Source organism: Galeopterus variegatus, unplaced genomic scaffold (genome assembly GCF_000696425.1).
Source record: "Galeopterus variegatus unplaced genomic scaffold, G_variegatus-3.0.2 Scaffold715, whole genome shotgun sequence".
In the NCBI taxonomy this organism is placed as follows: Eukaryota; Metazoa; Chordata; class Mammalia; order Dermoptera; family Cynocephalidae; genus Galeopterus; species Galeopterus variegatus.
The window spans coordinates 358,801-382,893 of record NW_007726826.1 but is presented as its reverse complement, the minus strand read 5'-3'; the positions used below and the strand labels follow the sequence as shown (position 1 = coordinate 382,893).

The following is a 24,093-nucleotide window of genomic DNA, read 5'->3' as shown; positions in this document are numbered from 1 at the left end:
ATTAATTATTTACAGCACTGGAATAAACTGATACATTAGACAACCCGAGGAAAATTAACCTTGATTCCATGAATTTTTGTATCCTTATCATGATAACGTTGTAAAGATTATTGTGCTTGTAGCTAAAACATAATACCATAGTACTTAAATACAGACGTGAGACTGTACACCCCAGAGACAAAATAAGTGATCTGCACTAAATGTGTATTGAACATTAAGTGGTATTTTAAGGCTTTATGTTGGAGTTGTCTGAGATCAGTGCAGTCTATATTCACCATAAAGAAAATCTAAAGTCAAAAGATTCACTTATGAAATGCAGAAAATATGTTCATGCCCCCTGATAAAATGAAGAAAGTCACAGAACCTCTTACTGAGTTCACATGAACAGTCAAGAATATAAACAAAAAATAAGAGCTTCACAGCAGCTAACTTCCTAAGCCCCTTATGAAGGTAACATCCAATTCATGCTCTTGACCTTTTAATAGGTAGGTGCACAGCCACAGTAGTGCCTTCACTTGACTCTGAATCAAGGACCTTTGACTTACTGTTGGCTTTGCTCATTAGGCTTTCAGATTCTTTGACTGAGCAATATTAGTTAACTACCTGTTGCTCCCAACTTCTGGGCTTGGCCTATGTCCCTTTGAATAGGCTTAATATTTCTTTCGAGCTGGAAAAAGTGAGATACCAAAAGCATCCTCACTCAGCCACTGCTTTGGCTGGCAGTACTGGGATTCTGGGGGCATCCATGCCCAGCAGTGGCAGGTATGTGGTCACTCTCCCCAGCCAAGGAGGTTGGGAAGCTCCAAGAGCAACAACAAAATATGACATGTGAGGCTGGAGGGGATGGGGACAGGGAGAAATGGAGAAAGACTGACAGTGGGAATGGAGTTTCTTTTGGGGAAGATGAAAATGTACTAAAATTGACTGTGGTGATGGCTGCATAACTCTGAAAATACTGAAAACCACGGAATTGCATACTTTAAATGGGTGAATTATATGGTATGTAAATTAAATCTCAATAAAGCTATTTGCATGGCTGGGTCAACACTCAAGTACCAGAGCTTCTCTAAATGGGCTAGTGACAGCCAAGGTGTCCAACTAGGGAGTACAGCATTGTCCCTGCTTCCTGTGGTCAACAGACTCACTGCACTCCCTGAGAAACCAAGAAGCCCCTCCTGTAGTTTGGTCTTTTTTTTAGCTGGTACAAGGTTCACTTTTCCCACAACCTTTTTCACAGACTAGTGACAAAGAAAATAATGACAAAGAAAAATTTTTTACAGCATGTTAACACTGAAAGATAATAAAATAAGCATAAAGTAATATCACTACTAATAATCAGTAGCATTTGTTCAGTTCCTCTGAAGTCCCAGGACCAAACTGTACAAATTTCACTTCAATGAAGCCTGGAAAACTGATAAGAGGGCTAGAATATCCCATGGTGCTTTAAAATCCCACAATTTAGGGTGGCCCCACTTGGGTCTCTAAATCTATAATTCTACTTCAGTGGTTTTCAAACCATGAAATAAGTGTTTCAAAGGTTCCAAGAAAACATGTAATTCAAACTTCATTTTAAAAAATATTCTTGTGATATATACATGCAAATGTATTTTTATACTCAATTTTTAAAAATTGGCAGGGGTGGGGAAGGCAAGCCTACCACTTTAACTTACTTTGACAAGTCAACTAGCTTTTGGGCAAATCTCAGAATAAAGCTTCTTTTGTTCAACTGAGACATACTTCAAGACTGTAAGGGGAGCCATTTTAATATTGTCATAATTAAATACGTGCCTGTGATAAACAGGGTTTTAAAAATTTCTGTGCAAAAAGGAAAAAATAAAAATGATATTCATCCTATTAAGACTACCTGTGACATAAAGCTTGACTTCAAATTATTGTGTTCATCAAAGAAGCTCTATTATTCTCAATTATTAATTCGTAAAATGCTGTAACTTTAAAATCATTTTTAAAAACTTAAAAAATATGAATTCTGTCTACAAGTTCTGCTGCTCCAGTTTGAAATCTAGTGTTTCTGGCCATCCACACACCATCAAGTCACAGCCTGGTCAAGCTGAGTGGGGCGGGGGTTGGGAATAAAAGTGCCTAGCCAGGCCGTCTGTGCCGCTTTGAAAAGTCAAACATAGAAGTTTGGAAGAAAATGTAAAAGACCATTTGGAAGAAAACTGGGGCTTGTTGGTCAAAGCTGTTCAGCACCCTGCACCATCTATTTTGAAGACTGCGTAATTCTATGTAAAAGATTGGCAATCTATCTCACCAGAGACAGGGTCACTTCAAAATTCTAGATGAAACTCAATGCTCACAATGTGAGTTTCCATCCCAACCTCTGACTTTATTCTAAAACTTTCAACTTCCTGATTAGTTTAGGCAAGAAATGTCTTGGTGTGCCAGAGGTAATTCTAACGTAGGTTATGAAATTTATGCCACCTATTTGCCGCACAGAGCCAGAGACCGAACAAGTCTTTGCCTTTAAGGATCTTGGAATCTATCAGTGAAGCTTAATGAGGAGTTGCCTCTACACACATGGGCCCCCCAGATCCTCAGCCTCAGCCAGCTACTGTGGCCTGTGCTCCCAAGGGCAGATGATGCCGACTCAATGCTAGATAAAGGGAGTGCCCCACAGTAACTGGCTACCTCCTTCTGCCCAGCTCCCCCTTCTTGTCCAGCCTCCTTCTACCTGGTTCTTCCTCCACAACCCATTATTTCCCTTCCTGATTTCTGATTTTTGGGGTCGGCGGGCGGTGGGGTGGCTGGCTGGTACTAGGATCTAAACCCTTGACCTTGGTGTTACAAGGTAATGCTCTAACCCTCTGAGCTAACCAGCCAGCCCCCTCTTTTCCTGATTTCTCGCATCCTCACAGGAACCCCGAATTTGACCCTCTGGCCATTCAGTGGACTTTAACAAAGGCAAGGGGGAAAGAGGAAGTGGGGATGGGTTTGACATCATTCACAATCTTGTGGGCCCCAGTTTTCTCATCTGTTAAACGGAGGAACTGTGTATATGACCCCCTTTGGCATTAGAATAAAATGTCTGTGCTGTAACGTACATACAGTACTGTGCACACAGTCAGAGAAAGCTCAGTTTCGGTTTGGGCTCAGCCACACGCTACATCTTTGACTATGCAGAAGTCGCTGGGCCTTTCTTGTGGCCTAGGAAGACAGCACTGTTCACTGTTGCAAAGGTAACAAACAGTAATAACAACGAGAAGACGATGACAGAAAAGATACGCATGAATGAAGGCACAAGTGCTTAAGACTCTACATTCACAGAAATCTAGTCGATGATGGATCATTTCCTCCTCAGCACTTGGTTAAACTATCAGTTACACCATTCAGCCATAGTGGTAAGTAATGCATCTCTCTTTAACAAGAAAAGCCAAGTGACAGTAAAACAAGAGTGGAATGGACACAAGTTCATTCACCCACCTTTCACCCCCTTATCAGAGACATGCTCAAAATGCCACAGGTTGATGAGGACAGGCACTGAACTCAGAAGAGCTATCATTATCCTGAGGATATTATATCCATGCAGTCTCTTTACAGCATTCCCACAAAATAAAGCATTGCATGACCTAAATTTATGTAACCCTTTTAAACTCTTAAATATGCCATATTCATAGAATTCAATAGTCATTTATACAGGTAGTGCATATATTCAGTTGCTAAAATATGTCACATCGTTAGACCATTTTACTTTAAGTAATAGTAAGTAGCAATGGGTCTTCACTTCAGGGACTTTAAAAAGTATTCCATTATGGAAAACTTTAAACACATACAAAAGTAGAGAAAATCGTTTAATGAACTCCCATGAACACATCAACCAGCTTCAACAACTACCTACTCCTGGTCAGTCTTGTCTTATCTATACCCCAACCACTCCTCTTACTGCAGATTATTTAGGCAAATTACAGGCATCATATTAGGTCATTCATAAATATTTTATTTAGTATTTGAGGGTGCGTCAAAAAAGTTTGTGGAAAAATAGAATTGAAAAAGAATACAAATCCTTCCATGAAATTTTTGAAGTACCCTCATATTTCCCTAAAGGACCCTTTTTTTTTTAAGTTAACATAATCACAATATTATTATCACATCTAAAAAATAGAGGTAATAAATCCTTAAATCATCCAATATCCAAAATGTTCAGGTTTCTTGTAGGGACATTTTTTAATAATGAAACCAAGTTCCTCTCACTCTGTAAGTTAGTGTGTGCACTGATGGTAATGAGAGAACAATGACACCATCTACAGAGAGACATGGGCGCTGGGTGGGAGCCAAGTTCAATCCCCAGTCTTGCAGTCCCACACAAAAATCTGGACCTCATCAAAATGACTGATTATTGCATCATGGATCTTTATGATCATTTCCAAACAGTATAAATCGCAAAGTTCTATATACAAATGCCATGGGTCTACTGTACCTCTTTTATAGGACTATTTTTCAAGGAATCATGAACAGGATTTCAAATTCTCTATTCAGATTTTCTTATTTCTTCCATTTTTCAATTCTTTACTTCTCACTTCTGCGCAGAGACTACACTTTAAATTTCACTTACCTGTAAAAAGATGTGCACATGTTTTTTTCAGCTTGTTGGCTTGATCAAATAACTTTCGAGAACTTTTGCTGGATGTTGGACTCAACCTCTGTCTCATGGTTTTGACACCTTGTCTAGAGTCTGGGTTGAAAAAAATCACAATTGGGAACCACTGGGTATAATTCAACAGGTCCACAGCTTTTGGAGTCACATCCAGTAGCGCATGCTTATCCTGTTACAGATGGGGAAAAGCCACATAAATGAGTGTGTAAAGTAATACAGCATCAAGAAGTTTGTTTAAGTAAGTGTAAAGGCGGTATAGGATAAAACTTATAAATTTAAACCAAAAAGCAGAAAACATTTCCTTCCACATTACATCCAGTTTAATATCAATCTGCTAGAACTTCTGGTAAAATGAATTAACAGGCTATTTAGTACAATGCTGAGTAAGTACTCTGAAAAAAACCAAAACATTATTGCTACAGAACAGTGACTGGTTTCCACACAGTAAAATCACTTGCCTTTACATTAATTTTTTATCACTAACATTTAATGATTATTAAAATACAGAGTTTATTCTAAAACAGACTACAGCACACCATGATCCAAGTCCTTCTGACAACATGGCCTTCAGATGAACTTTCTCACCTGCTCAATAATTTGTCTCACGGTGTTTAACCGAACTACTCCACTGGATTTCTCAGATCCTGCATCTTTTGGTTCTGTTTCTGTAAAAACAAAAAATGGACTAAATAATTTTTTAGAAATCAGTGACAACCGAATGCTCCGGACCTAGCATCAGCAATGACGGGACACCTGACATTAGGTGCCTCCTAATGAAATATGGTGGGAAGGACCCACATTATTTGTTTAACTGAAATGTAAACATGAAGAAACGGTTATGCCAGTCCATCAGGAATATTCTATGAGGCAACTGGTTTGGATGTTCCAAAATGTAAATGTCACAAAATAATTTAGAAAAAAGGAGGGGACTAAAAAGACATAAAAATCATAAAATGACAAAAATAAAATGTAATGGTGGTATCCTGAATTATTTTTAAAAAGTTATGAAGGACATAATTGGGACAATTGAGGAAATTTGAAAAATGAAGTATATACTAGAAAATGTTATTGTATCCATATTAAATTTCTTCACTGAGATAATGGTATTGTGGCTGTGCAGGAGAATGTCCTTGTTCTTAGGAGATTCACAGAAACATTCAGGGGTAAAGTGTTATACTGTCTGCAACTTAAACTTTCAAATCGTTCAGCAAAAATTCTAAAAGAGTGTGTGTGTGTGTGTGTGTGTGTGTGTGTGTGTGTGTGTGTGTGTCTATAGGCAGGGGGTGGGGACAGAAAGTGTACATGGTAAAATAACAACCAGTGACTCCAGTTGAAGGGAATCTGGATGTTCACTGTTCTTTCAACTTCTCTGTACGTTAGAAATATTTCAAAATAAAAATTTGGGGAGAAAAAAAATCACTGACAGACTTACTAGCAGTTTGAAACAAGTCAGGTAACTCCTTTGCCAAGGTTTCCATTGCTATATCTGCTATGGGACCGAATAAGACCACAGGTCTCTTGAAACCAGCTGAAATGAGATGAGGAAGGCCATTAAAACACATAGACTTGTTTAGCTATTAAGACTAAGAAGCAAAGGAATTATACAGGCTTTTAATAAGAACATGACTAAATAAAAGAAAATGTGTGCTCTTCTATCCCCAACTCAGCCCAGCTCTCTTCTGAAGCATATGCCTTTACTACCCTCACCATTTTTTAAAGATAAATTTTACTATGGGAAATATATAGAACGTTTTGAGTAGTAATATTGAAAAATTTTTTTTTTAGGTTGTAGAAATATGCCTCCATTTAGGAGTTTGAACAGCTCACTTGTCATAAATCATGCTCCTTGTTAGAATATGATTCCAACTCTGTAACAAGCCTTTGGCCTAAATGATGCAGATAAGTTAGAACTTGACCATTACAGTCTGAAAATAAAGGAAAACAGGCTCAGAGCCCAGTCAGATCACTTCCTGGCCCTAGGTGGCTTCCTCACCTTCTCGTAGCAAAACCCTCTCGTAAGCTGGGAACTTGGTGCTGACAGACACGACAGCAGTTAGGTCTTCCCGACTCTTCCTCAGGTTCTTCTTCACCCCGGATCTCTGGCCACGCATTCTCCAGAAATCTGCCCTATCCCCAGCGTTGTCTCTCTGGGCATTCTGAACACTGGCCATTTGTTCAGCTCTGAGAGAAGAAACCATGGGAAGTCAATCTCTAGAGCCAGAAAACGTGGCAAATGTGCATGTCATTAACTAAATCTAGTTGATTTACTTACGAACTTAGATTAGGGAAGATTCAGCTTGTCAATGAAGATGTTTCACAGGGTGGGAAATATGAGGACCTTTGCTTGCAAATGGAGGCAGAAAAAGGCTGGGTCTATAAAATCCACCCCAAGAAACTTAGTACTAAATATGCTAAATTTGGCTCATTCTGGTACACAGGTATACAGTAAACACACCTGGAACTCCTGCTAAAATACAGGTACCTTTTCTAGGTTCCCACACTGTCATCCTACCAGCAAGTGCTCACTGGGATGCATAAGCCTTGCTCTAGGATGAGGACTGGGCACCAGCTGGGTGACTTGTCTCTAAGAGGTGGCTGGGTGCTACCGCTGCTCAGTGTCTCCCCTAGGAATGCAAGGCACTAGACACTCCTTAAGAAACCATTCAAGCAGCCAAGAGCAACAATCAATCATGTGATACTAAACACAGCAAATCGGCTGGTACTATTTACAGATCCAGGCCACTTCCCATAAACAAGATGTAGATCATGACAAATCATGAAGTCACATGGGGTTTCCTTTTGGGGGATTCTGTTGGGGTTTTTTTTGATGGGGGGAGTGGTCAAGAGGGGTGTATGGGCATGTATGATCTCAGATACCTGCTTTTGTTAGGAATTAAGCCTTTCTCCAATTCATTTCCAATCCGCACAGCCAGCCAGTGGCCCAGCTTGCCATCATACAGTGTGTCCACTACTCGGAAGACCTCCCCCCTGGTAAAGGCCAGGCTCTGTGGAGTTTCCTTCTCACATTCAAAGTGGCTTCTTATAAAAAATGAATCCCCTCTGCCACAAGCCAGTATGTCTCGATACACTGAAAGACAAAAGCATTGTTTGCTGAATTTGATTTAGCTAAAGACCTTTTCTTGAGTTATCAGCTTCTACCTCTGATCGCCCCTTACCATCTCTCCATCCATGAACTCAGTGCACAGGCTCTATGAGAAGCACAGCCCCAACAGGAAGAAGGATGAATAATGAACTTTATGAGTTGCTGCAATGGTTAATTTTATGTGTCATCTTGACTGGGCCATGGGGTGTCCAGATGTTTGGTCAAATATTATTCTAGGTGTTTCTATGAGAGTATTTTTGGATGAGATTAACTTTTAAATGGGTAGACCAAACAAAGCAGATTGCCTTACTAATGTGGGTGGATCTCATCCAATCAGTTGAAGGTTTGAATAGAACAACAAAGCAATCTACAGATATAATGCAACACCTATCAAAATACCAATGGCATTCTTCACTGAAATAGTAAAAACAATCCTAAATTCATATGGAACCAAAAAAAGACCCCGAATACCCAAAGAAATCCTGAGAAAAACAAAGCTGGAAGTATCACACTACCTGACTTCAAATTATACTACAAAGCTACAGTAATCAAAACTGCATGGTACTGGCATTAAAACAGACACTTGGACCAATGAAACAATAGAAGGCTCAGAAATAAATTCATGCACCTACAGAAAACTGACCATTGACAAAGGTGCCAAGAATACATATTAGGGAAAAGACAGTCTATTCAGTAAACGGAGATGGGAAAACTGGATATCCACGTGCAGAAGAATGAGACTATACCCCTACCTCTCACCATATACAAAAATCAACTCAAAATGGATTAAAGATTTAAATATAAAACCTGAAACTATGAAACTACTAGAAGAAAACTTAGGGAAAATGATCCACAACATGGGGTTGGGCAAGTTATTTTTAAAATAAGACTTCAAGAGCACAAGCAATTAAAGGAAAAACAGACAAGTGGGATTACACCAAACTAAAAAGCTTTTACACAAAGGACACTGTTAAAAGAGTGAAGAGACAATCCACAGAATGGGAGAAAATATGTGCAAACTATACATCTGATAAGGGGCTAATATCACAAATATATAAGGAACATAAAATGAATAACCCAATTGAGAAATGGGCGAAGGATCTTGATAGACATTTCTCAAAGGAAGACATACAAATGGCCAACAGACATATGAAAAAATGCTCAACATCACTAATCAGGGAAATGCAAATCAAAACAACAGTGAGATATCACCTCACCCCAGTTAGAATGGCTATTATCAAAAAGACAAAAGACAACTAGTGTTGGTGAGGATGTGGAGAAAAGGGAAACCTCATACACTGTTGGTGGGAGTGTAAACTAAAACAGCCATTATGGAAAACAGTATGGAGGTTCCTCAAAAATTTAAAAACAGAACTACCACATCATCCAGCAATCTCCCTACTGGGTATATGGGAAATGAAGTCAGTATGTCAAAGAGATATCTGCACTCCCATGTTTACTGTAGCACAATTTACAATAGCCAAGATATGGAATCAACCTAAGTGTCCAACACTGGATGAATGGATAAAACAAAAAGTAATGGTATATATACACAATGGAATACTATTCAGCCATAAACAAGAATAAAATCCTGTCATTTTCAACTACATGGATAGACTTGGAGGTCATTATGTTAAGTGAAGTAGACCAGGCACAGAAAGACAAATACCAATCTCACTCATATGTGCAATCTTCAAAATAAGGGGAAAAAAAGTTGATATTATAGAGACAGAGAGCAGAACAATGGTTATTAGAGACTGGGGAGGGGAGAAGAGAAAGGAAAACAGTAAGGGGTTGGCCAATGGGTACAAAATTACAATTAGACAGGAGGAATAAATTCTAATGTCTATCGCACAGTAGGGTGACTATGGTTAACAGTTAAATTTTGTATATTATAGTAGCTAAGAGAAGCTTTTGAATGTTTTTGCCACAAAGAAATGACAAACGCATGAGGTGACAGTTACATTTACGACCCTTACCCAATTATTATATAACATATATATGTATCAAAACATCAGACTGCACCCCATAGGCATGTACAATTACAATGTGTCAATTTAAATCAATCAATAGAAAAGCACTTTTATTCCAAACAGAAACAACTAGTGAAATTATTTCAGTGGATACATAAAAAACACTTTTACAGAAAGTTAAAAGGCACCCACATTTTCTCAACAAACCTATGACTCAAGGATTAGGTGTCAAGATCCACTTCAATTTATTAATACCAAGATTTGCCTATTCTGGTCCCAAGACACCTCTCTTATCCTTCCCCCAAACTAAACTAAATGACCAAACTTACCATCGGCTCGGCTTTGAGCTAAAATGGTCACCATTTCACCTTTGGGGATTTCTAATAGGTAGAGAACAGCGTCCTCCCGAACCAGCCCTCTGAAATCCTGTGTGTTCACCTGATAGGAAGGAAAAACAGAAAAACAAAAACAAAAACAAAACACAAGAAGTTTATAGTAAGGTGCCACCTAAGCTTCTTGTTTTCATCAGGGTCTGCCCAGAGCAAAACTAGGATGAAAAGAAGTCCTAAGTGTCTCCACTCAAGCCCTCCCAACACTTTGCTATGGGCCTGGGCTGTGTGGGCATCACTATAACCTCCTGCCTCCCCACAGTGCCAACCATCCCTTAGGGATAAGCTGTTGAATCAAGGATTTGTTACCAGATCAGATTAGAATTTCTATGGTTATGTCTGCCTCCCTCTTTTCTTTGAGTCTCCTATAAAGGTGGCCAGAGAGGTAATGTGTAAGTATGAAACAGGTAATTACAATGCAAAAGGGAGTGGTAGGGACTGCGGCAAACGAGCATGCTGGCCCAGCATTCATGCTTTTTAAATTGGTTCAAATGAAAGTCTGCAAATAAGGATTCTGACTGATTTCACCTTTCTCTGATAGCTTCTATCATCTAAAAGGTATTAAACATGTGTTTATGAAATTGAAAGGTGTTTATGAAATTGAAGAGCATTTGCTATATATGCAGACCATTAGTCTAATGCATAGCTGTATATATTTAAGCTTCTGGCCCACACTTATTTCTGGCCAAGAGCTCACATTTATTACGTAATGATTGAATAGAGGATACTGTAAATAGCTTTTGGAAGAGTAATTAGAAAGCAAGTAAAATTGAAATGTGGCACAAAGCAAAGGGCATTTTAAATCACAGTTCTGTACCTTTAAAACTATTTTTAAAAGAATAATTATAAGTAAAATGCAAAAATAATTTAATTATAGTCCATTTCTGTTGCTTATAACAAAATATCTGGAACTAGGTAATTTATAAAGAAACAATATTTATTGTTTATAGTTTTGAAGGCTGGGAAGTCCAAAGTCCAGGGAACACATCTGGTGAGGGTCTTCCTTGGTGGTGGCTTCAGTGACACAGGGTATCACATTGCAAGATGGTAGAAGCAGAGAGAGACTGACTCTCACGTGCTCTCCTTTTAAAGCCCTCAGAACCACGCCCCTGACCACCATTATTAACCTGTTCACTAGGCATCATCCTCAGAATCTAAATCTCTTCAAGGTCCCACCTTTCAATTACCATTATAGGATTTCCCTCCCTCAAAGTTACAATGGGGATTTAAGCTTCAATGACTTAAAACTTGGGGGACACAATTCAATCCATATCAAGACATTAAACTAAAACTTATTTGGTGCTTTTACAATAAAGTGATTTGGTAAAGAAATCAAGTTAACTCTTCCTTTGTAACAACATTTATTATTTAAGGTACTGTCATTCCCACTTCTTGTCCCCCAATCAGGGATCACCGCACTTTGGTGTTGGATCCCATCTTGTGCCACTTGTATCTGTATATGGCCATATATATGTTCTTATATGTGCTGTATATGCTTATATGTACTTATTCAAATAAGACAGGGCCACAGGGCTGGGGGGAGGACTCTGGAAGTCCCTCTGTCCATTTCTATGGCCATGTGAGACTCAGCTTCCATCAAGTCCAATACTAGACTGGTCAAAATTAAAGCATACATGTAGCTACATTTTAAAAATCCACATGGTTAACAATCACACTCAGGAAGTCCCCCCTCCTTTTCATCCCATAAAAGTTTCTTTTTTTCCTTTGAATACAAACTTTGTTTTTTGTTTGTCTGTTTTGTTTTTATGGTTTATTTTTTTCTATTGAAACATAATTGACTATACACATTTGTGGGGTAGAGAGTTGAATATGTATACCTGTGTACAATGTGTGGTGATCAAATCAGGATAATTAGCATGTTCATCATTACAAAACATGATCATTCCTTGTGTCCATTAACCAATTTCTCCTTAACCCCCTCATCCCCCTTTCCCAACTCTAGTAACCACAGTTCTCTTCTCTCCTGAAAGTTCAGTGTGTTATTGTGTTATTTCTTTTCTTTCTTTTTTAGCTCCCACTTATGAGTACATGCAGTACTTCTCTTTCTAGGCCTGGCTTTTTATATATATATATATATTATTTTATTTTAGAAACATAGCTGATTGTACATATCTGTGGGGTACAGCACTGAATATTGATACCTGTGACATTATGTGATGCTCAAATTAGGATACTTAGTATATTTAACATCACACAATGTAATCATTTCTTGTGGCCCTTTACTAATTTCTCAATATCCCCCAACCTTTGGTAGCCTAAGTTCTGTTCTTTCCTTCTGAAAGTTTAATGAACTACTGTGATTGTTGTATCTTTTTTTCTTTGCTTATTTTTTTAAATTCCCACTCATGAGTGAGGACATGCAGTACTTCTCTTTCTGTACCTGGCTCATCTCACTTAACATAATTTTCTCTAAGTTCAACCATGTTGCTGTGAATGGTAGAATTTCATTTTTTTTTTTTTTACTATTCCAAAGTGAGTATACCATACTTTCCTGATCCTCTTAGTATGGCAAAAGCAAGTTTATTTAATAAAATATTATTACAATAAATGCTTACATTAAAAGAATAGAAAGATTTCAAATAAGATTTCAAATAAACAACCTAATGCTCCACAAACTAGAAAAACAAGAACAATCCAACCCCAAAATTAGTAGACAGAAATAATTAAGATCAGAGCAGAACAAAATGAAATAGAAACACAAAAAACAATACAAAAGATGAATTAAACAAAAACTTAGTTTTTTGAGAAGATAAACAGACAAACCACTGGCTAAACCAACTAAAAAAAGAGAGAAGACCCAAATAGCAAAAGTCAGAAATGAAAAAGGAGACATTACAACCAACATCACAGAAATACAAAGAATCATTACAGACTATTATAAACTATACACCAAGAAATTTGAAAACGTGGAGGAAATGGATACATTTCTGGGAACATACAAACATCTCAGAAAAGTTTCTGAAAGAGAAATGACAACCCTACCAGATAAATAATAAGCAAAGAGATAGTCAGGGCAAGCAGGAATAAATAAAAGCACATGCATTTCTGTTATTGATAAGCCCCCATATCCCGCTATGGAACAGCACCACATGATTTCATTTCACACATTAGTCTATCACCTTTTCAAAACGAAGAGCCACACTTAAAAACCAGCAACACAAAATAGTGATTAGTGTATGTTCACGTCATATATTCCATTTGTCCAGGAAAAGGAACACTGAAACAAGTCGCAGTGAAAAAGGCCAGGACAACATTTTCATACTTGAAGGTTAGATTGTACATTCCTTTCCAATAAATATCCTCTTTCATTAGCTATTTAGTAGTCCACAGGGTCTAGCTGCGTCTGCTGTGAGCCTGAAGAGGATTCCGTATCAGCTACAGCTTACGATTGTGTAGCAGCTTCTATGTCCCGTATGTGAACCCAATCTCTTTCACCCCTTTGTGGAACAGAGGGCTCCTTCTGTAGTCAATAGAAAATTTATTCACACCTAAGTAACAGGACCACCTACTGCCTGACCTCCACATGGGATTACCGCAAAAGAAGCCAGTACCCACAAAAGAAGTTTTGTCCTTGATGCCAGGGTGATAACAGGAAATAAAACATCTCTTTAGATATAAATGTTGAGTACCATGACTTTTCACCCACTGAAGTAACTCTCCGGTCTTTAACAATGATTTACAGAGAGAGAGGTCGGACTGTAGAGTCCCTAGGTGAATTCACTACTTCATGGAAATTTAGAACATCTTTTTCCTCGATGGTACAAAAATAGTTTATCCTTGAACTCACAAAAGCTCTGACTTCCTAGCTAACAACCTACGGCCTCATACTAGTTATGAAATATGCTTTTTCTACTTTAGCATATTTGCCAAGAGTAAATTGGTATGTGCTGGCACTCGGATGGGATTTTTATCAGTAGCATTTGGTGAGTGGTGTTTCTTAGGATCATGTAGTACCACGAGGTTTACTCAAGTACACTAAGTCTTCTAGGATCCTATCAGAGCCAAGGAGGGTCTAGAATTTCATTGGAAAGCTTTAGCAAAGCTCATGATCAAGGTTTGCCCTTCATCCGCTCTAGAAGTGAAATCTGAACTACTGCAACAGGGCCAAATGCCAAGAAGAAAGAGGACCACTTGTTTTTGTACTTTGCTGCTGCTGCCTTGGGAATTCTTTTTTCTCCCCTCTTTGAGCCTAGAAACTCTTCCCAGACCCCCTAGTTTTTTTTATATATGGATTTTCCACTAAAGCTAACAAAAAGAATTCATCTATAAGAACTGCAAGTTTATAGAAGCAGAAATTCCAATAAAGACAGTTCCCTAGCATTCTATATTTTTATAACAAGGTACTTGATGTTCTTAACGTTTATTCTGAAGTCAATAAAAAATGCATTATACGTATCGCATAAAATGGCAGTTATTTTTTAATTCTTTAACATCAATAGATTATACAAATATATAGTAACTTTAAAAGTAACAATGCAAGAGCACTTCAAACAGTTCATGGAAAAATAGAATTAAAAGCTAATACAATCTTTCCATAAACTTTATGAAGTACCCTCATTTTTGATTAACGAGGAATTCTTGTTCCTGTACAGTTTTAGAGGTAAATAACATATTGAGTGGCAGGTATCTGTTATCGTCCAGTGGGGGAGGGGGAACGGACATTGACCTTCCTACTCTGTACCACGACCTCTGCTAGATGCCTTATGCGTGTTATCTATTCTCATCTTCCCAGGGTCCCTGCGAGGCAGGTATTCTCAACCCCATTGAGCAGATACAGAAACCCGAGTCACAGGGTGAGCCAGGGTCTCAGAACTAATGAGAGGCTGGGACAGGATTCAAATCACACGGTCTGATGTCAACACCCATCTTTGCTCAATTACAGAGTACGGCCTTAAGAGTGAAACTAGGCAGGGGGAACACAACGAAAAACCCAAAATTAGCAAGATCTTTTGAAAGATCTTCCTCATAGGCCCTTAGTCTTTCTTTCCTTTCTCTCCTCTTTTCCCCTCCCCTCCCCTCCCCTCTCTCCTCTCTCTCTCTCTACCAAACTAATACAAATCTTGGCAAAAGTTTTAAATATATAAAAATTATATATGTTTTAAATATATATAAATTATATAATGGTTTTAAATAATGTAAGTATATATATTTAAATATATATAAATTCCCATAGACCATAGGAATGAGTTTTGGACTCCAGGACTGAGAAGACAGGACCCATTCAAGGAACACAGTGACCTGAATGCTGGGCATCAACGAAGCTGCAGCTCACTACTTTCACAAGCTGGACCACCTTCGCCCCTTTATGGAAGAACACCGAGAAGCCTACTCTTTCAGCTAGCTTCTAGAAGCAGAGCTGAGTTTTCCTCACTGATGGAGTCTGGATGTGTTGTCCCCTCCAAAACTGATGTGGAAATTTGATCCCCAGTGTGGCAGTGTTGGAAACTGATTGAGTCATGGGGGCAGATCCCTCATGAATGGATTAATGCTCTCCCTGGGGGAGGCGGGATTAATGAGTGAGTTGTGGTTCTATTAGTTCCCACGAGAGCTCGTTGCTAAAAAAGACCCTGGCACCTCCTCTTGCTTCACTCTCTTGCTTCCTGTCGCCATGTGATCTGCTTGTACCCGCCGGCTGCCTGCAGCTTTTCCACCATGAGTAGAAGCAGCCTGAGGCCCACGCCAGATGCAGCTGTCCCAGAATCGTAAGCCAAATAAACCTCTTTTCCTTATAAATTACCCAGTCTCAGGTACTGTTATAGCAACACAAAACGGACTAAAACACTCACCTTCAGAATCTGGTCTCCTTCTTGAAGTCCTTCCTGCTCTGCCGAGGTACCCTCCTGAATGCCAGCGACAAATATCCCGACATCATTGCCACCAGCCAACCGGAGGCCCACGCTGTCTCCCTTCTTGAACTTCACCATTTTGGTATTAGGGCTGTAATAGGTTCAGTTTCAGAAAGGAAAGATGGGAGATATTTTTAAAAGGGTGGACCAACATTAGCAAATGAGAGATTTAATTTCTTCTCTCTATAGAATGATTTATAGTTTACAAAGCTCTCTCTCATTTTTCTCATAAATTTTATAATTATATCTTCCTTGAGACTGTGAGATGAATATCAGTAGGCCCACATTCTGGTGAAATAGTGGATATATAGAATGTTTATATCAGCTCTTTCAGGACGAGAAAGCAGATAAAGGGCAGGGTCAGGGCTAAAATCGAGGTCATCCGACTCCCAGTTTGGGATTCTTACAAAGGGAAGCCTGCTGGCACCACACAGCTCTTGTCAAATAAAGACAATGCCTGGTTCCAAGGAAGCTGGACCCTAATCCAAGAGGCTGTGCTCTTGAACTGCACCAGGGGTTCTCATCATCAAATGCAGAGCACGGCCACACTCCTCCTCCCTGTCCCCACACGCTGGGATCATCACCTCACTGCAGTCACTAGAGACATCTGGCAAATGCAAATATTCAGAATAACATTCTGGAGAAGCAGCCAGATAGGTGGACAAGCTGACAACATTAACATCACACAGTTCACCTACTTCCACATTTTGCTTTTCCTGCAAATGATTCCTCTTTCTCATAAAAACACTAGCAATAGGATTTGGTTAAAGATGGTTGATTATATGCAAAATCACCAACTGAAGGTAAAAATACCATTCTTCTGGATTTCAGTTAAGGAGATAGAGCTGTGTGGAAGAAGAAAGGGAAAAAAGAGACTGAAATACATACCCATATATTGCTTCATCTTCAGGACTAGGACGAAGAAAAGTTCTCGGGACTGCTTTTGGTTGAGGAACTGTGGATTAAAAAACATCTACTGTTATCAGCCTGGACTAGCAGGAGTTTGTTTCTAAATATAAAGATCACAAAGCCTAGAAAAAATTTAAGTCTATACCTTATGCTACATAAATGTCATCACAAACAAGTCTTTAAAATGAAGTTTAACTGTTTAACTGTAAGGTATTAGCAGGTGACAACGGTTTCTCAAAATGAGAAGTGAAATGAACCTCTAAAATGCAAGCTGCACAATTACATGCACAAGAAGATGGCATTTTTTATAACTTAAAACCCTATAATAATGCTATGTTTCCCCCATGGATAAGTATTTATGCATATAAAATTATGATAATTGTTGGGTTGTGGGGCCTGTAGGGTAGGGAGATGAGGTTGGGATCAAAGATGGGAGACAAAAGGACCTCAGCTCAGCAAATATGACAAATCTGACTAGTTCTGATGGCATACAGAAAAGACTGTTATACTATTTATGTTTCTTCAATGGTATGAGAGAGACAGGAGAGCCTGTCCCATATATGAGAATAACTTATAATATCTGCCTCTCCTTCCAGCCACATTCTAGAATTATCAAGCATGCACTTCTGAACACAACTGCTGAAAATGTCTTAAAGCTTCACCTGGGGGTTCTTCTTGGTATCTGGGTTCCTTGCTGGTCTCTGTGACAAGTACAGCTGCAATATCCCCCGTGGACTTAAACGGAGTGGGTGTGGCACCCATCCTGGACAATCTGCTTGGTGTGTCCTCTCTTGAACTTAAGCACAGGTGATGTTAATGTCTCATGAGGTGACAGATTCATTCACAGTGACACGTGCAAGGGAAATACACATCACCTTACCTTGGCCTCTCCTTCAGCTTCTCATTTGAGGAATGATAATCATAATCAGAATACTGCTGGCGTCTCTCCTCCGGAGAAAATGATCGGGTTGACTCTATCTCTGAGATATCTGGTTACAAAAATAAGATTTTTTTTTTTTTTTTGCAGCTGCCCAGTACCAGGAACAAGAAAAGACTTTTTAATAATTTTCAGACACATCCCAGAAATTATACTATTCTCTGGATAGAAAACATGGGGAATGGAAGAGGGGCTGACAGTAAATGTACTATTGGCTGACAGTAAATGTACTATTGGTCTAAAAGTCTTCCCCTGGTAAAAGTAAATTTCATAGTTTTAAAGGAAAGACATTAATTAATAAAGAGGAGGCCAAATTCAGAAGTGCATATTTCTCTTTCATCCCACTTTCCATCAAAGCTGCTACTGAAGACTCAAAATTCAATTACTGGATCGTGGACATATGCGCTCATTCTTAACAAACAGACCAGAGCTTCACAAACATGAACACATGAACGTATGTACAATCACCGGGACATCTCGTTAGGATGCAGTCATTGTGGGGTAGGGCCTGAGATTCTGCAATTCTCTCAAGCTCCCAGGTGATGCTGATGCTGCTGGGCAGGCTGAGGACCACAATTTAAGTAGCCAAAAAATAATCTGTAAACTCCTAACATGCTGGGATTATTTCTCACACTCTTTTTATTTTCTTGCACTGCACCCATAGCAGTGAATGACTGATTAGACTTTTGATATACTGGAAATTAAACTAAGCTTTAAGATTTTATAAAGAAATTCTTAAAAAGTAAGTAAATAAATAAAAAGCCTATTTTATAACTTGAGAACTTAATATTTCCTAAACTTTTCTGCACAAAAGCAATAGAACATGGTTAATTTCTATTATTTTTATTGGTAATTTTTACGAGGTTAAAGTGTTATCGTATGTATAATTAATATTCAAGTAGTGAATACAGCTTTTCAAAAGAGAAGAGGGGATACAGATTGCTAATCAAAGAATACCACCACACTATTCAGCCATTTCAATTCATTATTATAGTGTCTACCTGTTTTAGCTATTCCCCAAATTGTCTTCTTTGTTGGAAATACTAATAGTCACTTTTAAAAAACCACACAAGTCCAAGAGTGAGCAATTAGCACATCAAACCACTCACACATACATTTCTTACTAATAAGTTCTGCTTTCAGTGGCCTAATTAAGAGTCCTCTGGGAGTTCATAAGTGCACAAAAATTCCATATTGGAATCCTAATCTCAATAGATAGAAACCAAACACTTAACTTTTGGAATTGAAATTTAAAGGGGAAGCTTTCACAGTAAATTCAATTTCTAGCTGGAGGTCTGTGCTAGCTAGAGATCAGAACACAGAAGCAACCACTCTCCTTACTTCCAGCTAAGCTCCCAGCCCCTCCTCCTTTACCTTCTATTTCCGAGTCGCTGTCATTTAACGACGGGATGTTGATGAGGGTCTGCTTGGTGTCTCTCATCACCACTAGCTGGAGTTTTCCACGTGACTTTTCTATCAATTTTCGAGCATCCGTTAAAGACATGTTCTCAGTCACAGTTCCATTGATCTGTGTTTATGAAGAATGGTAATGCTATATGGAATACAACTATTCACAGCAAGACAGAAAATTCATATTTTCCTCTTCTAAAATATAAAGACATTGCTCAGATACTTAAACGGACATGGGCTTTAGGATGACCAACTGAATAAAAATGAATTATTCTTTAAATTAAGTATAACCCTGTATGATCCCAAACACAGGCCTGAAAGAGGTGTAGTGTACTTAAGTTACTCTGCTAATTTATTTAACCTCCAAACTCGAGACGATGGTTTGGTTTCCTACTGGAGTGTGTTTCCTACCGGAGAGGTTTACAAGAGCTATGAAATATTCAACACTCATATCCCCCCAACTCGCCCTCTCATCCTTCCTCAGTTTAGGGAATAGGAACCTAAACTTTAAATAAACAGGAAGAAGAAAGCATTCATGGAGTTTGTTTTAAAAAACAAAAACTTACAATCTGTTACACATCTCCAAGTCTGCTTTTTCTGATAACAGTCCTCTCACTGTTCTGCTCTTCCAGCCTCTGTCTCACTACTGACTCTCCCTGCAACTAAGTTTCACTGTGCTGGTGCTTGAACATGGAAACGCAGGCTCTGACTGCCAGCCTGCACTCATGCTCTGTCCCCTTGTCCGCCCACCTTGAGAATTATGTCCCCTTCATGAAGGTTGCCATCTTTCATTGCCAGACCCGTTTTGGTCATTTCCTTTATGAAGATCTGACTCCCAAGCCGGAGACCATACTCTAGGGGACAAACACATAAACATACATGTATGTCATCAACTTGTTCAGATAACTAAGAGTGGCTTTTAGGACTATTTAAGAATACTTATGAAAAATTAATTTTGTAGGGGACATTCTCTAAGATAACTGGCCTGGACTCTTCAAAAAAGTTAATGCCATTGAAAACAAAAGAGGCAGAGGGACTGTTCTAGATTAAAAGACACATAAAAACCAAATGCAACACATGAATCCTCACTAGATCCTTCATCCAACTCGGAGGTGGGGTGCCGGGGTTTACAGTATTTTGGGAACAATTTCAAAATGAACTATAATAAAGAGACATTAATTTTCTTAAATGTGATAATGGCATTATGGTGATGTAGGAGAACATTATCCTTGGAAGATACCTGCTGAAATATTTACAGGTAATGGGTGATGTTGCCTGAAACTTACTTTCAAGTGGTTCCTAAAAAACCATAGAGAAAACAGAAGTGGGGAACAGCGGGAAAGGGAGTAGAGAGGAAAAACAGGAAAAAGGAGAAAGAAAGCAAATGTGGCAAAATGTTAACAACTGGTAAAACTAGGTAAAGGCTACAGGGGTGCTTGCTATAAAATTGTATTTTTCAAATGAAATGTTGGGGAGAAAAAAAACAAGTCAGCATATCTTAACAGGCATGTTCTACAGACAATGAAGTTGCCCACAGGAAGGCACTGCAAATAGTACACCATTTATCTGTAAACAAATTTAGATTGTGTAGGGTTTGGCACTGAAAGAAATTCAGTATGTGAAAAAAAGAGTCAATAAGCCAGGCAAAGCAATTAATAAAGCATTTAACTAAAACCAGCATGGCTTTGGGAGTTTATGGACTTTGAATTGCTACCAAAAGAAAAAATATTGTATTTACTAAGTTGTATATTTTAAAACATTTGAAATGCTATTCAGACTATTCTGTTTTTACTTATTAAATCTATAAAAATAGATAATTTAAGGATGAATTTTGGTTATTTTAGGAAGCTGCCACAACCTAGCAAGTTTTAATCTTTTAATTCTATTTTTCCACAACTTTTTCTTTTTTTAAGGTTTCTCTTCTTTTCTTTGGTGGCTGGCCAGTATGCGGATCCGATCCCTTGACCTTGGTGTTATAACACTGTGCTGTAACCAACTGAGCTATAAGCAGCCAGCTACCTTAGCAGGTTTTAAAATAGGCACATTCAAATTTTTTTTATTATTGTTCTGACTGAGAAGCTTATAATTTGTAATTACAAAACAAAGTAACTTCCTATAACTCAAAGTTATGAAGAAGATTTAAAAATAAGTTTTAAATGACTTACAGTAAACGTGTTAGCATCAGATATTACCACAATGATTAAAAGTGTTGTGGTTTGTCCCCCACCACTTTAGGAACTGATAATCAAGAAAGAATTAGGGAAGCGTGCATCTATTTTCATGGATGACAACCTTGTACTGGCCAAAAAGCCTCTCGGCCCAGAACAGAAGCCTGAGACAAGTCTGAGTAATAACTTCTTTTTCAACAATTCCTCTCTCCTCTTAAAAATTGCAATCTTCTTGTAAATCTGCAAATAGATTTACTGGGGCATATATGAGCATTTCTTAAATAAAGGAACCCCCCCCCCCCACCCAGCTTCTACAACATTTACAAGCAAGGCGATTAGGTGCTCCTGAAATGCAACAGCTGACCATAGGAATGTATACTTTCTCTTAACCAAACCCTGTCTACTGTCAGATTTCTTTAAAGACTCATTCTTATGCAACCCTATCCAGTGACAGCTAAGTTATTTTGTAATTGGAGAAAAGGTGGCAAACAAATTTTCTTTTAAAAAGTGGAACTTGTTTTTGTTTAATGATTTTCAAGTTTGGGGAACAAAATGCTGAAGAAAAAGTAAAATGCTGTATCAGCAAAGGGGCATAAGCCCTGTTTTTCCCTGATTTATTAAGACCAGTCATGACTTGGGTAATCTCTTAGGAGAGACACTGTCTTTCTAAACTGTGGGTTGCAAACTTGTTAGCAGGTCTTAAAGTCAATTTAGTGGGTTGCGACCAGCATTTTAAAAATTTAAGGGAATGGAATCTCTTAGAGTGCATCACACAAAGTACCATTCCATGAAACTTCTGTTCATGTTTTTTAAAAATATAACTGCATCCATGATTATCTATAAGATGCAGTTCTTTCTGTGGCAGGTGGAGCAAGGGAAAGAGGAAAAGGAGGGGAAGGAGGGCAAAGGGAGAAAGAAGAGGAAGAGAAATTTGAAAAGCAGTGCCATAAGTGACTCAAGAACCTGGGGTGCATACTACAGAATGCTGTCCATGGGCCGGCCCGGTGGCGCACTGGATAAGTGCGCCGCTTGGGAAGCGCAGCGGCACTCCCGCCCGAAGGTTCGGATCCCACGTACGACCGGTTCCCGCTCACTGGCTGAGCGAGGCGCGGGAGCGACGCCGAGGGTTGCAATCCCGTTGCCGGTCCCCGGTCCGGTACGGGCGCAACACTGAGGGTTGCGATCTGTTGCCGGACACGGAAAAAGACAAAAGACCAAAAAAAAAAAAAAAAAAAAAAAGAATGCTGTCCAACCTCTGCCAAATTAGCATTCTCAAAACTTCTCTCCAGTCCACCTTTCAACACAGATGCAGGATAGTTCCTACTCTGCAATTCTTGGAGTTGACTATGTATCATTACAAACGGTGATAAAGAGCCTATGAAATCCTAAGATGCACACTGCTCAGAGATAACACGATCTCGACTTTCACCTTTATTTTTTTGGACTGAACTCAAAGGATCCCCTTACTCACACCCTTGCATTATTCTTCAGTTATTTCAACAGGCATCCAATTATAGAACTCAACTCTTCATGAAAAACTAAAGAAAACAAACCCTCTCATCTGATAGGCTACCGAAAATGCAAATCCCAAACCTAAAAAGCAAGGCATCTTTCACTTAGAATTCTCAGGTGCTCTTTATCTTTTTTCCTCTCAGAAGGAGAACAGTTACAGAAAAGGAGATAAAAGATGTGTTATAAGGAATTTAAAAAGTCAGAAGACAAGAACAGACAAGAGGAATATCTCAACACTAGGCTCAAAAGCCCTGTTCCATCACCTGTCATCTATTTCCTGGGGATGGAGTTTGGGTTCTAGCTCCATCATTTATCTATTGGTTTCAAAGCATGGGCAAGGTGTGTCCTCAGTCTGAGGCTCAGAATCCTCACTTATAAACTGCAGATGCTATAACAGCTTCTCTGGCTGCTGCCCTGGGCTTTGGTGAACCCGGGTGTAGTTAAGTGTGTGCAAGGCTCCAAAAATGCCACGTGGGATGGGCACACTGGGCCACAGCCGGTCTCGTCAATGAGCATACCAAAATCCTGTCTCATGGCATTCCTGACCTGTGAAACAGGTGAAGCCTGCTACTACACAGGGTCCTTGGGAGGATTAAAGGAGGTCGTATTTGCTCAGCAGGGCCCTGGCAGAGAGCTGAAATGCAATCAAGATTAGCCGGAGCGCTGTCCTCCACCGCGCTGCTCCAGCCTGAGATGCGTCAGGATCACCAGGACAGCTTGTTAGCGCAGAGGCCAGGGCCCTCCCCGTGGTTTCTGTTCAGTGGGCCTGGGGGCCTGAGAATCTGCATTTCTAACAAGTGCCAGGTGATCCTTACGGCACTTGGAGAACCACTGGCCTGGTAGTTTAAAGCCACGGTTCTGGAGCCTGGCTCTCCCACTGACTATAACGTGTGCGAGTCAATGAACCTTCCTGTGCCTCAGTTTCTCTATAAAGGGAAGATGTAAGAGTAACTCCCTCCTGCCGTGGTCGTGAGGATTGAACGAGCTAGCAGGTGCCGGGCAGCGGGGTCCACGCCGGGGCACGTCAGGCGTGTGGCAGGAAGGGCTGGCCGCCAGCAGGAGCACGGTGCCGGCCCCCCTCGTGCTCCTACCTTCATCACCTCTGCTCTTCATCAGGAGGACGCCCACTGGCCTGTCAGGGTCCGGCCTGCCCCGCAGCTCGGGGCTGGGGCTACGCGAGCGCAGGTGCTCGCGGCTGCGGCTGCGGGCGGCC

At 39.5% G+C, this 24,093-nt stretch overlaps 1 protein-coding gene across 1 annotated transcript in view; it reads right to left on the bottom strand.

The window, feature by feature from the left end:
* Nucleotides 1–24,093, bottom strand: part of TJP2 (tight junction protein 2) — a 72,496-nt gene that overhangs the window by 8,230 nt on the left and 40,173 nt on the right. Inside the window, exons 6-18 of the mRNA XM_008571759.1 lie at nt 23,972–24,081; nt 19,951–20,054; nt 19,165–19,318; nt 17,734–17,842; nt 17,516–17,649; nt 16,833–16,899; nt 15,885–16,035; nt 10,018–10,126; nt 7,490–7,700; nt 6,606–6,793; nt 6,045–6,140; nt 5,198–5,277; nt 4,571–4,781 (exon numbers count right to left, since the gene is read on the bottom strand). Of these exons, the coding sequence (XP_008569981.1) occupies nt 4,571–4,781; nt 5,198–5,277; nt 6,045–6,140; nt 6,606–6,793; nt 7,490–7,700; nt 10,018–10,126; nt 15,885–16,035; nt 16,833–16,899; nt 17,516–17,649; nt 17,734–17,842; nt 19,165–19,318; nt 19,951–20,054; nt 23,972–24,081 (1,724 nt within the window). The remainder of the gene's footprint in view (nt 1–4,570; nt 4,782–5,197; nt 5,278–6,044; nt 6,141–6,605; nt 6,794–7,489; nt 7,701–10,017; nt 10,127–15,884; nt 16,036–16,832; nt 16,900–17,515; nt 17,650–17,733; nt 17,843–19,164; nt 19,319–19,950; nt 20,055–23,971; nt 24,082–24,093) is intronic.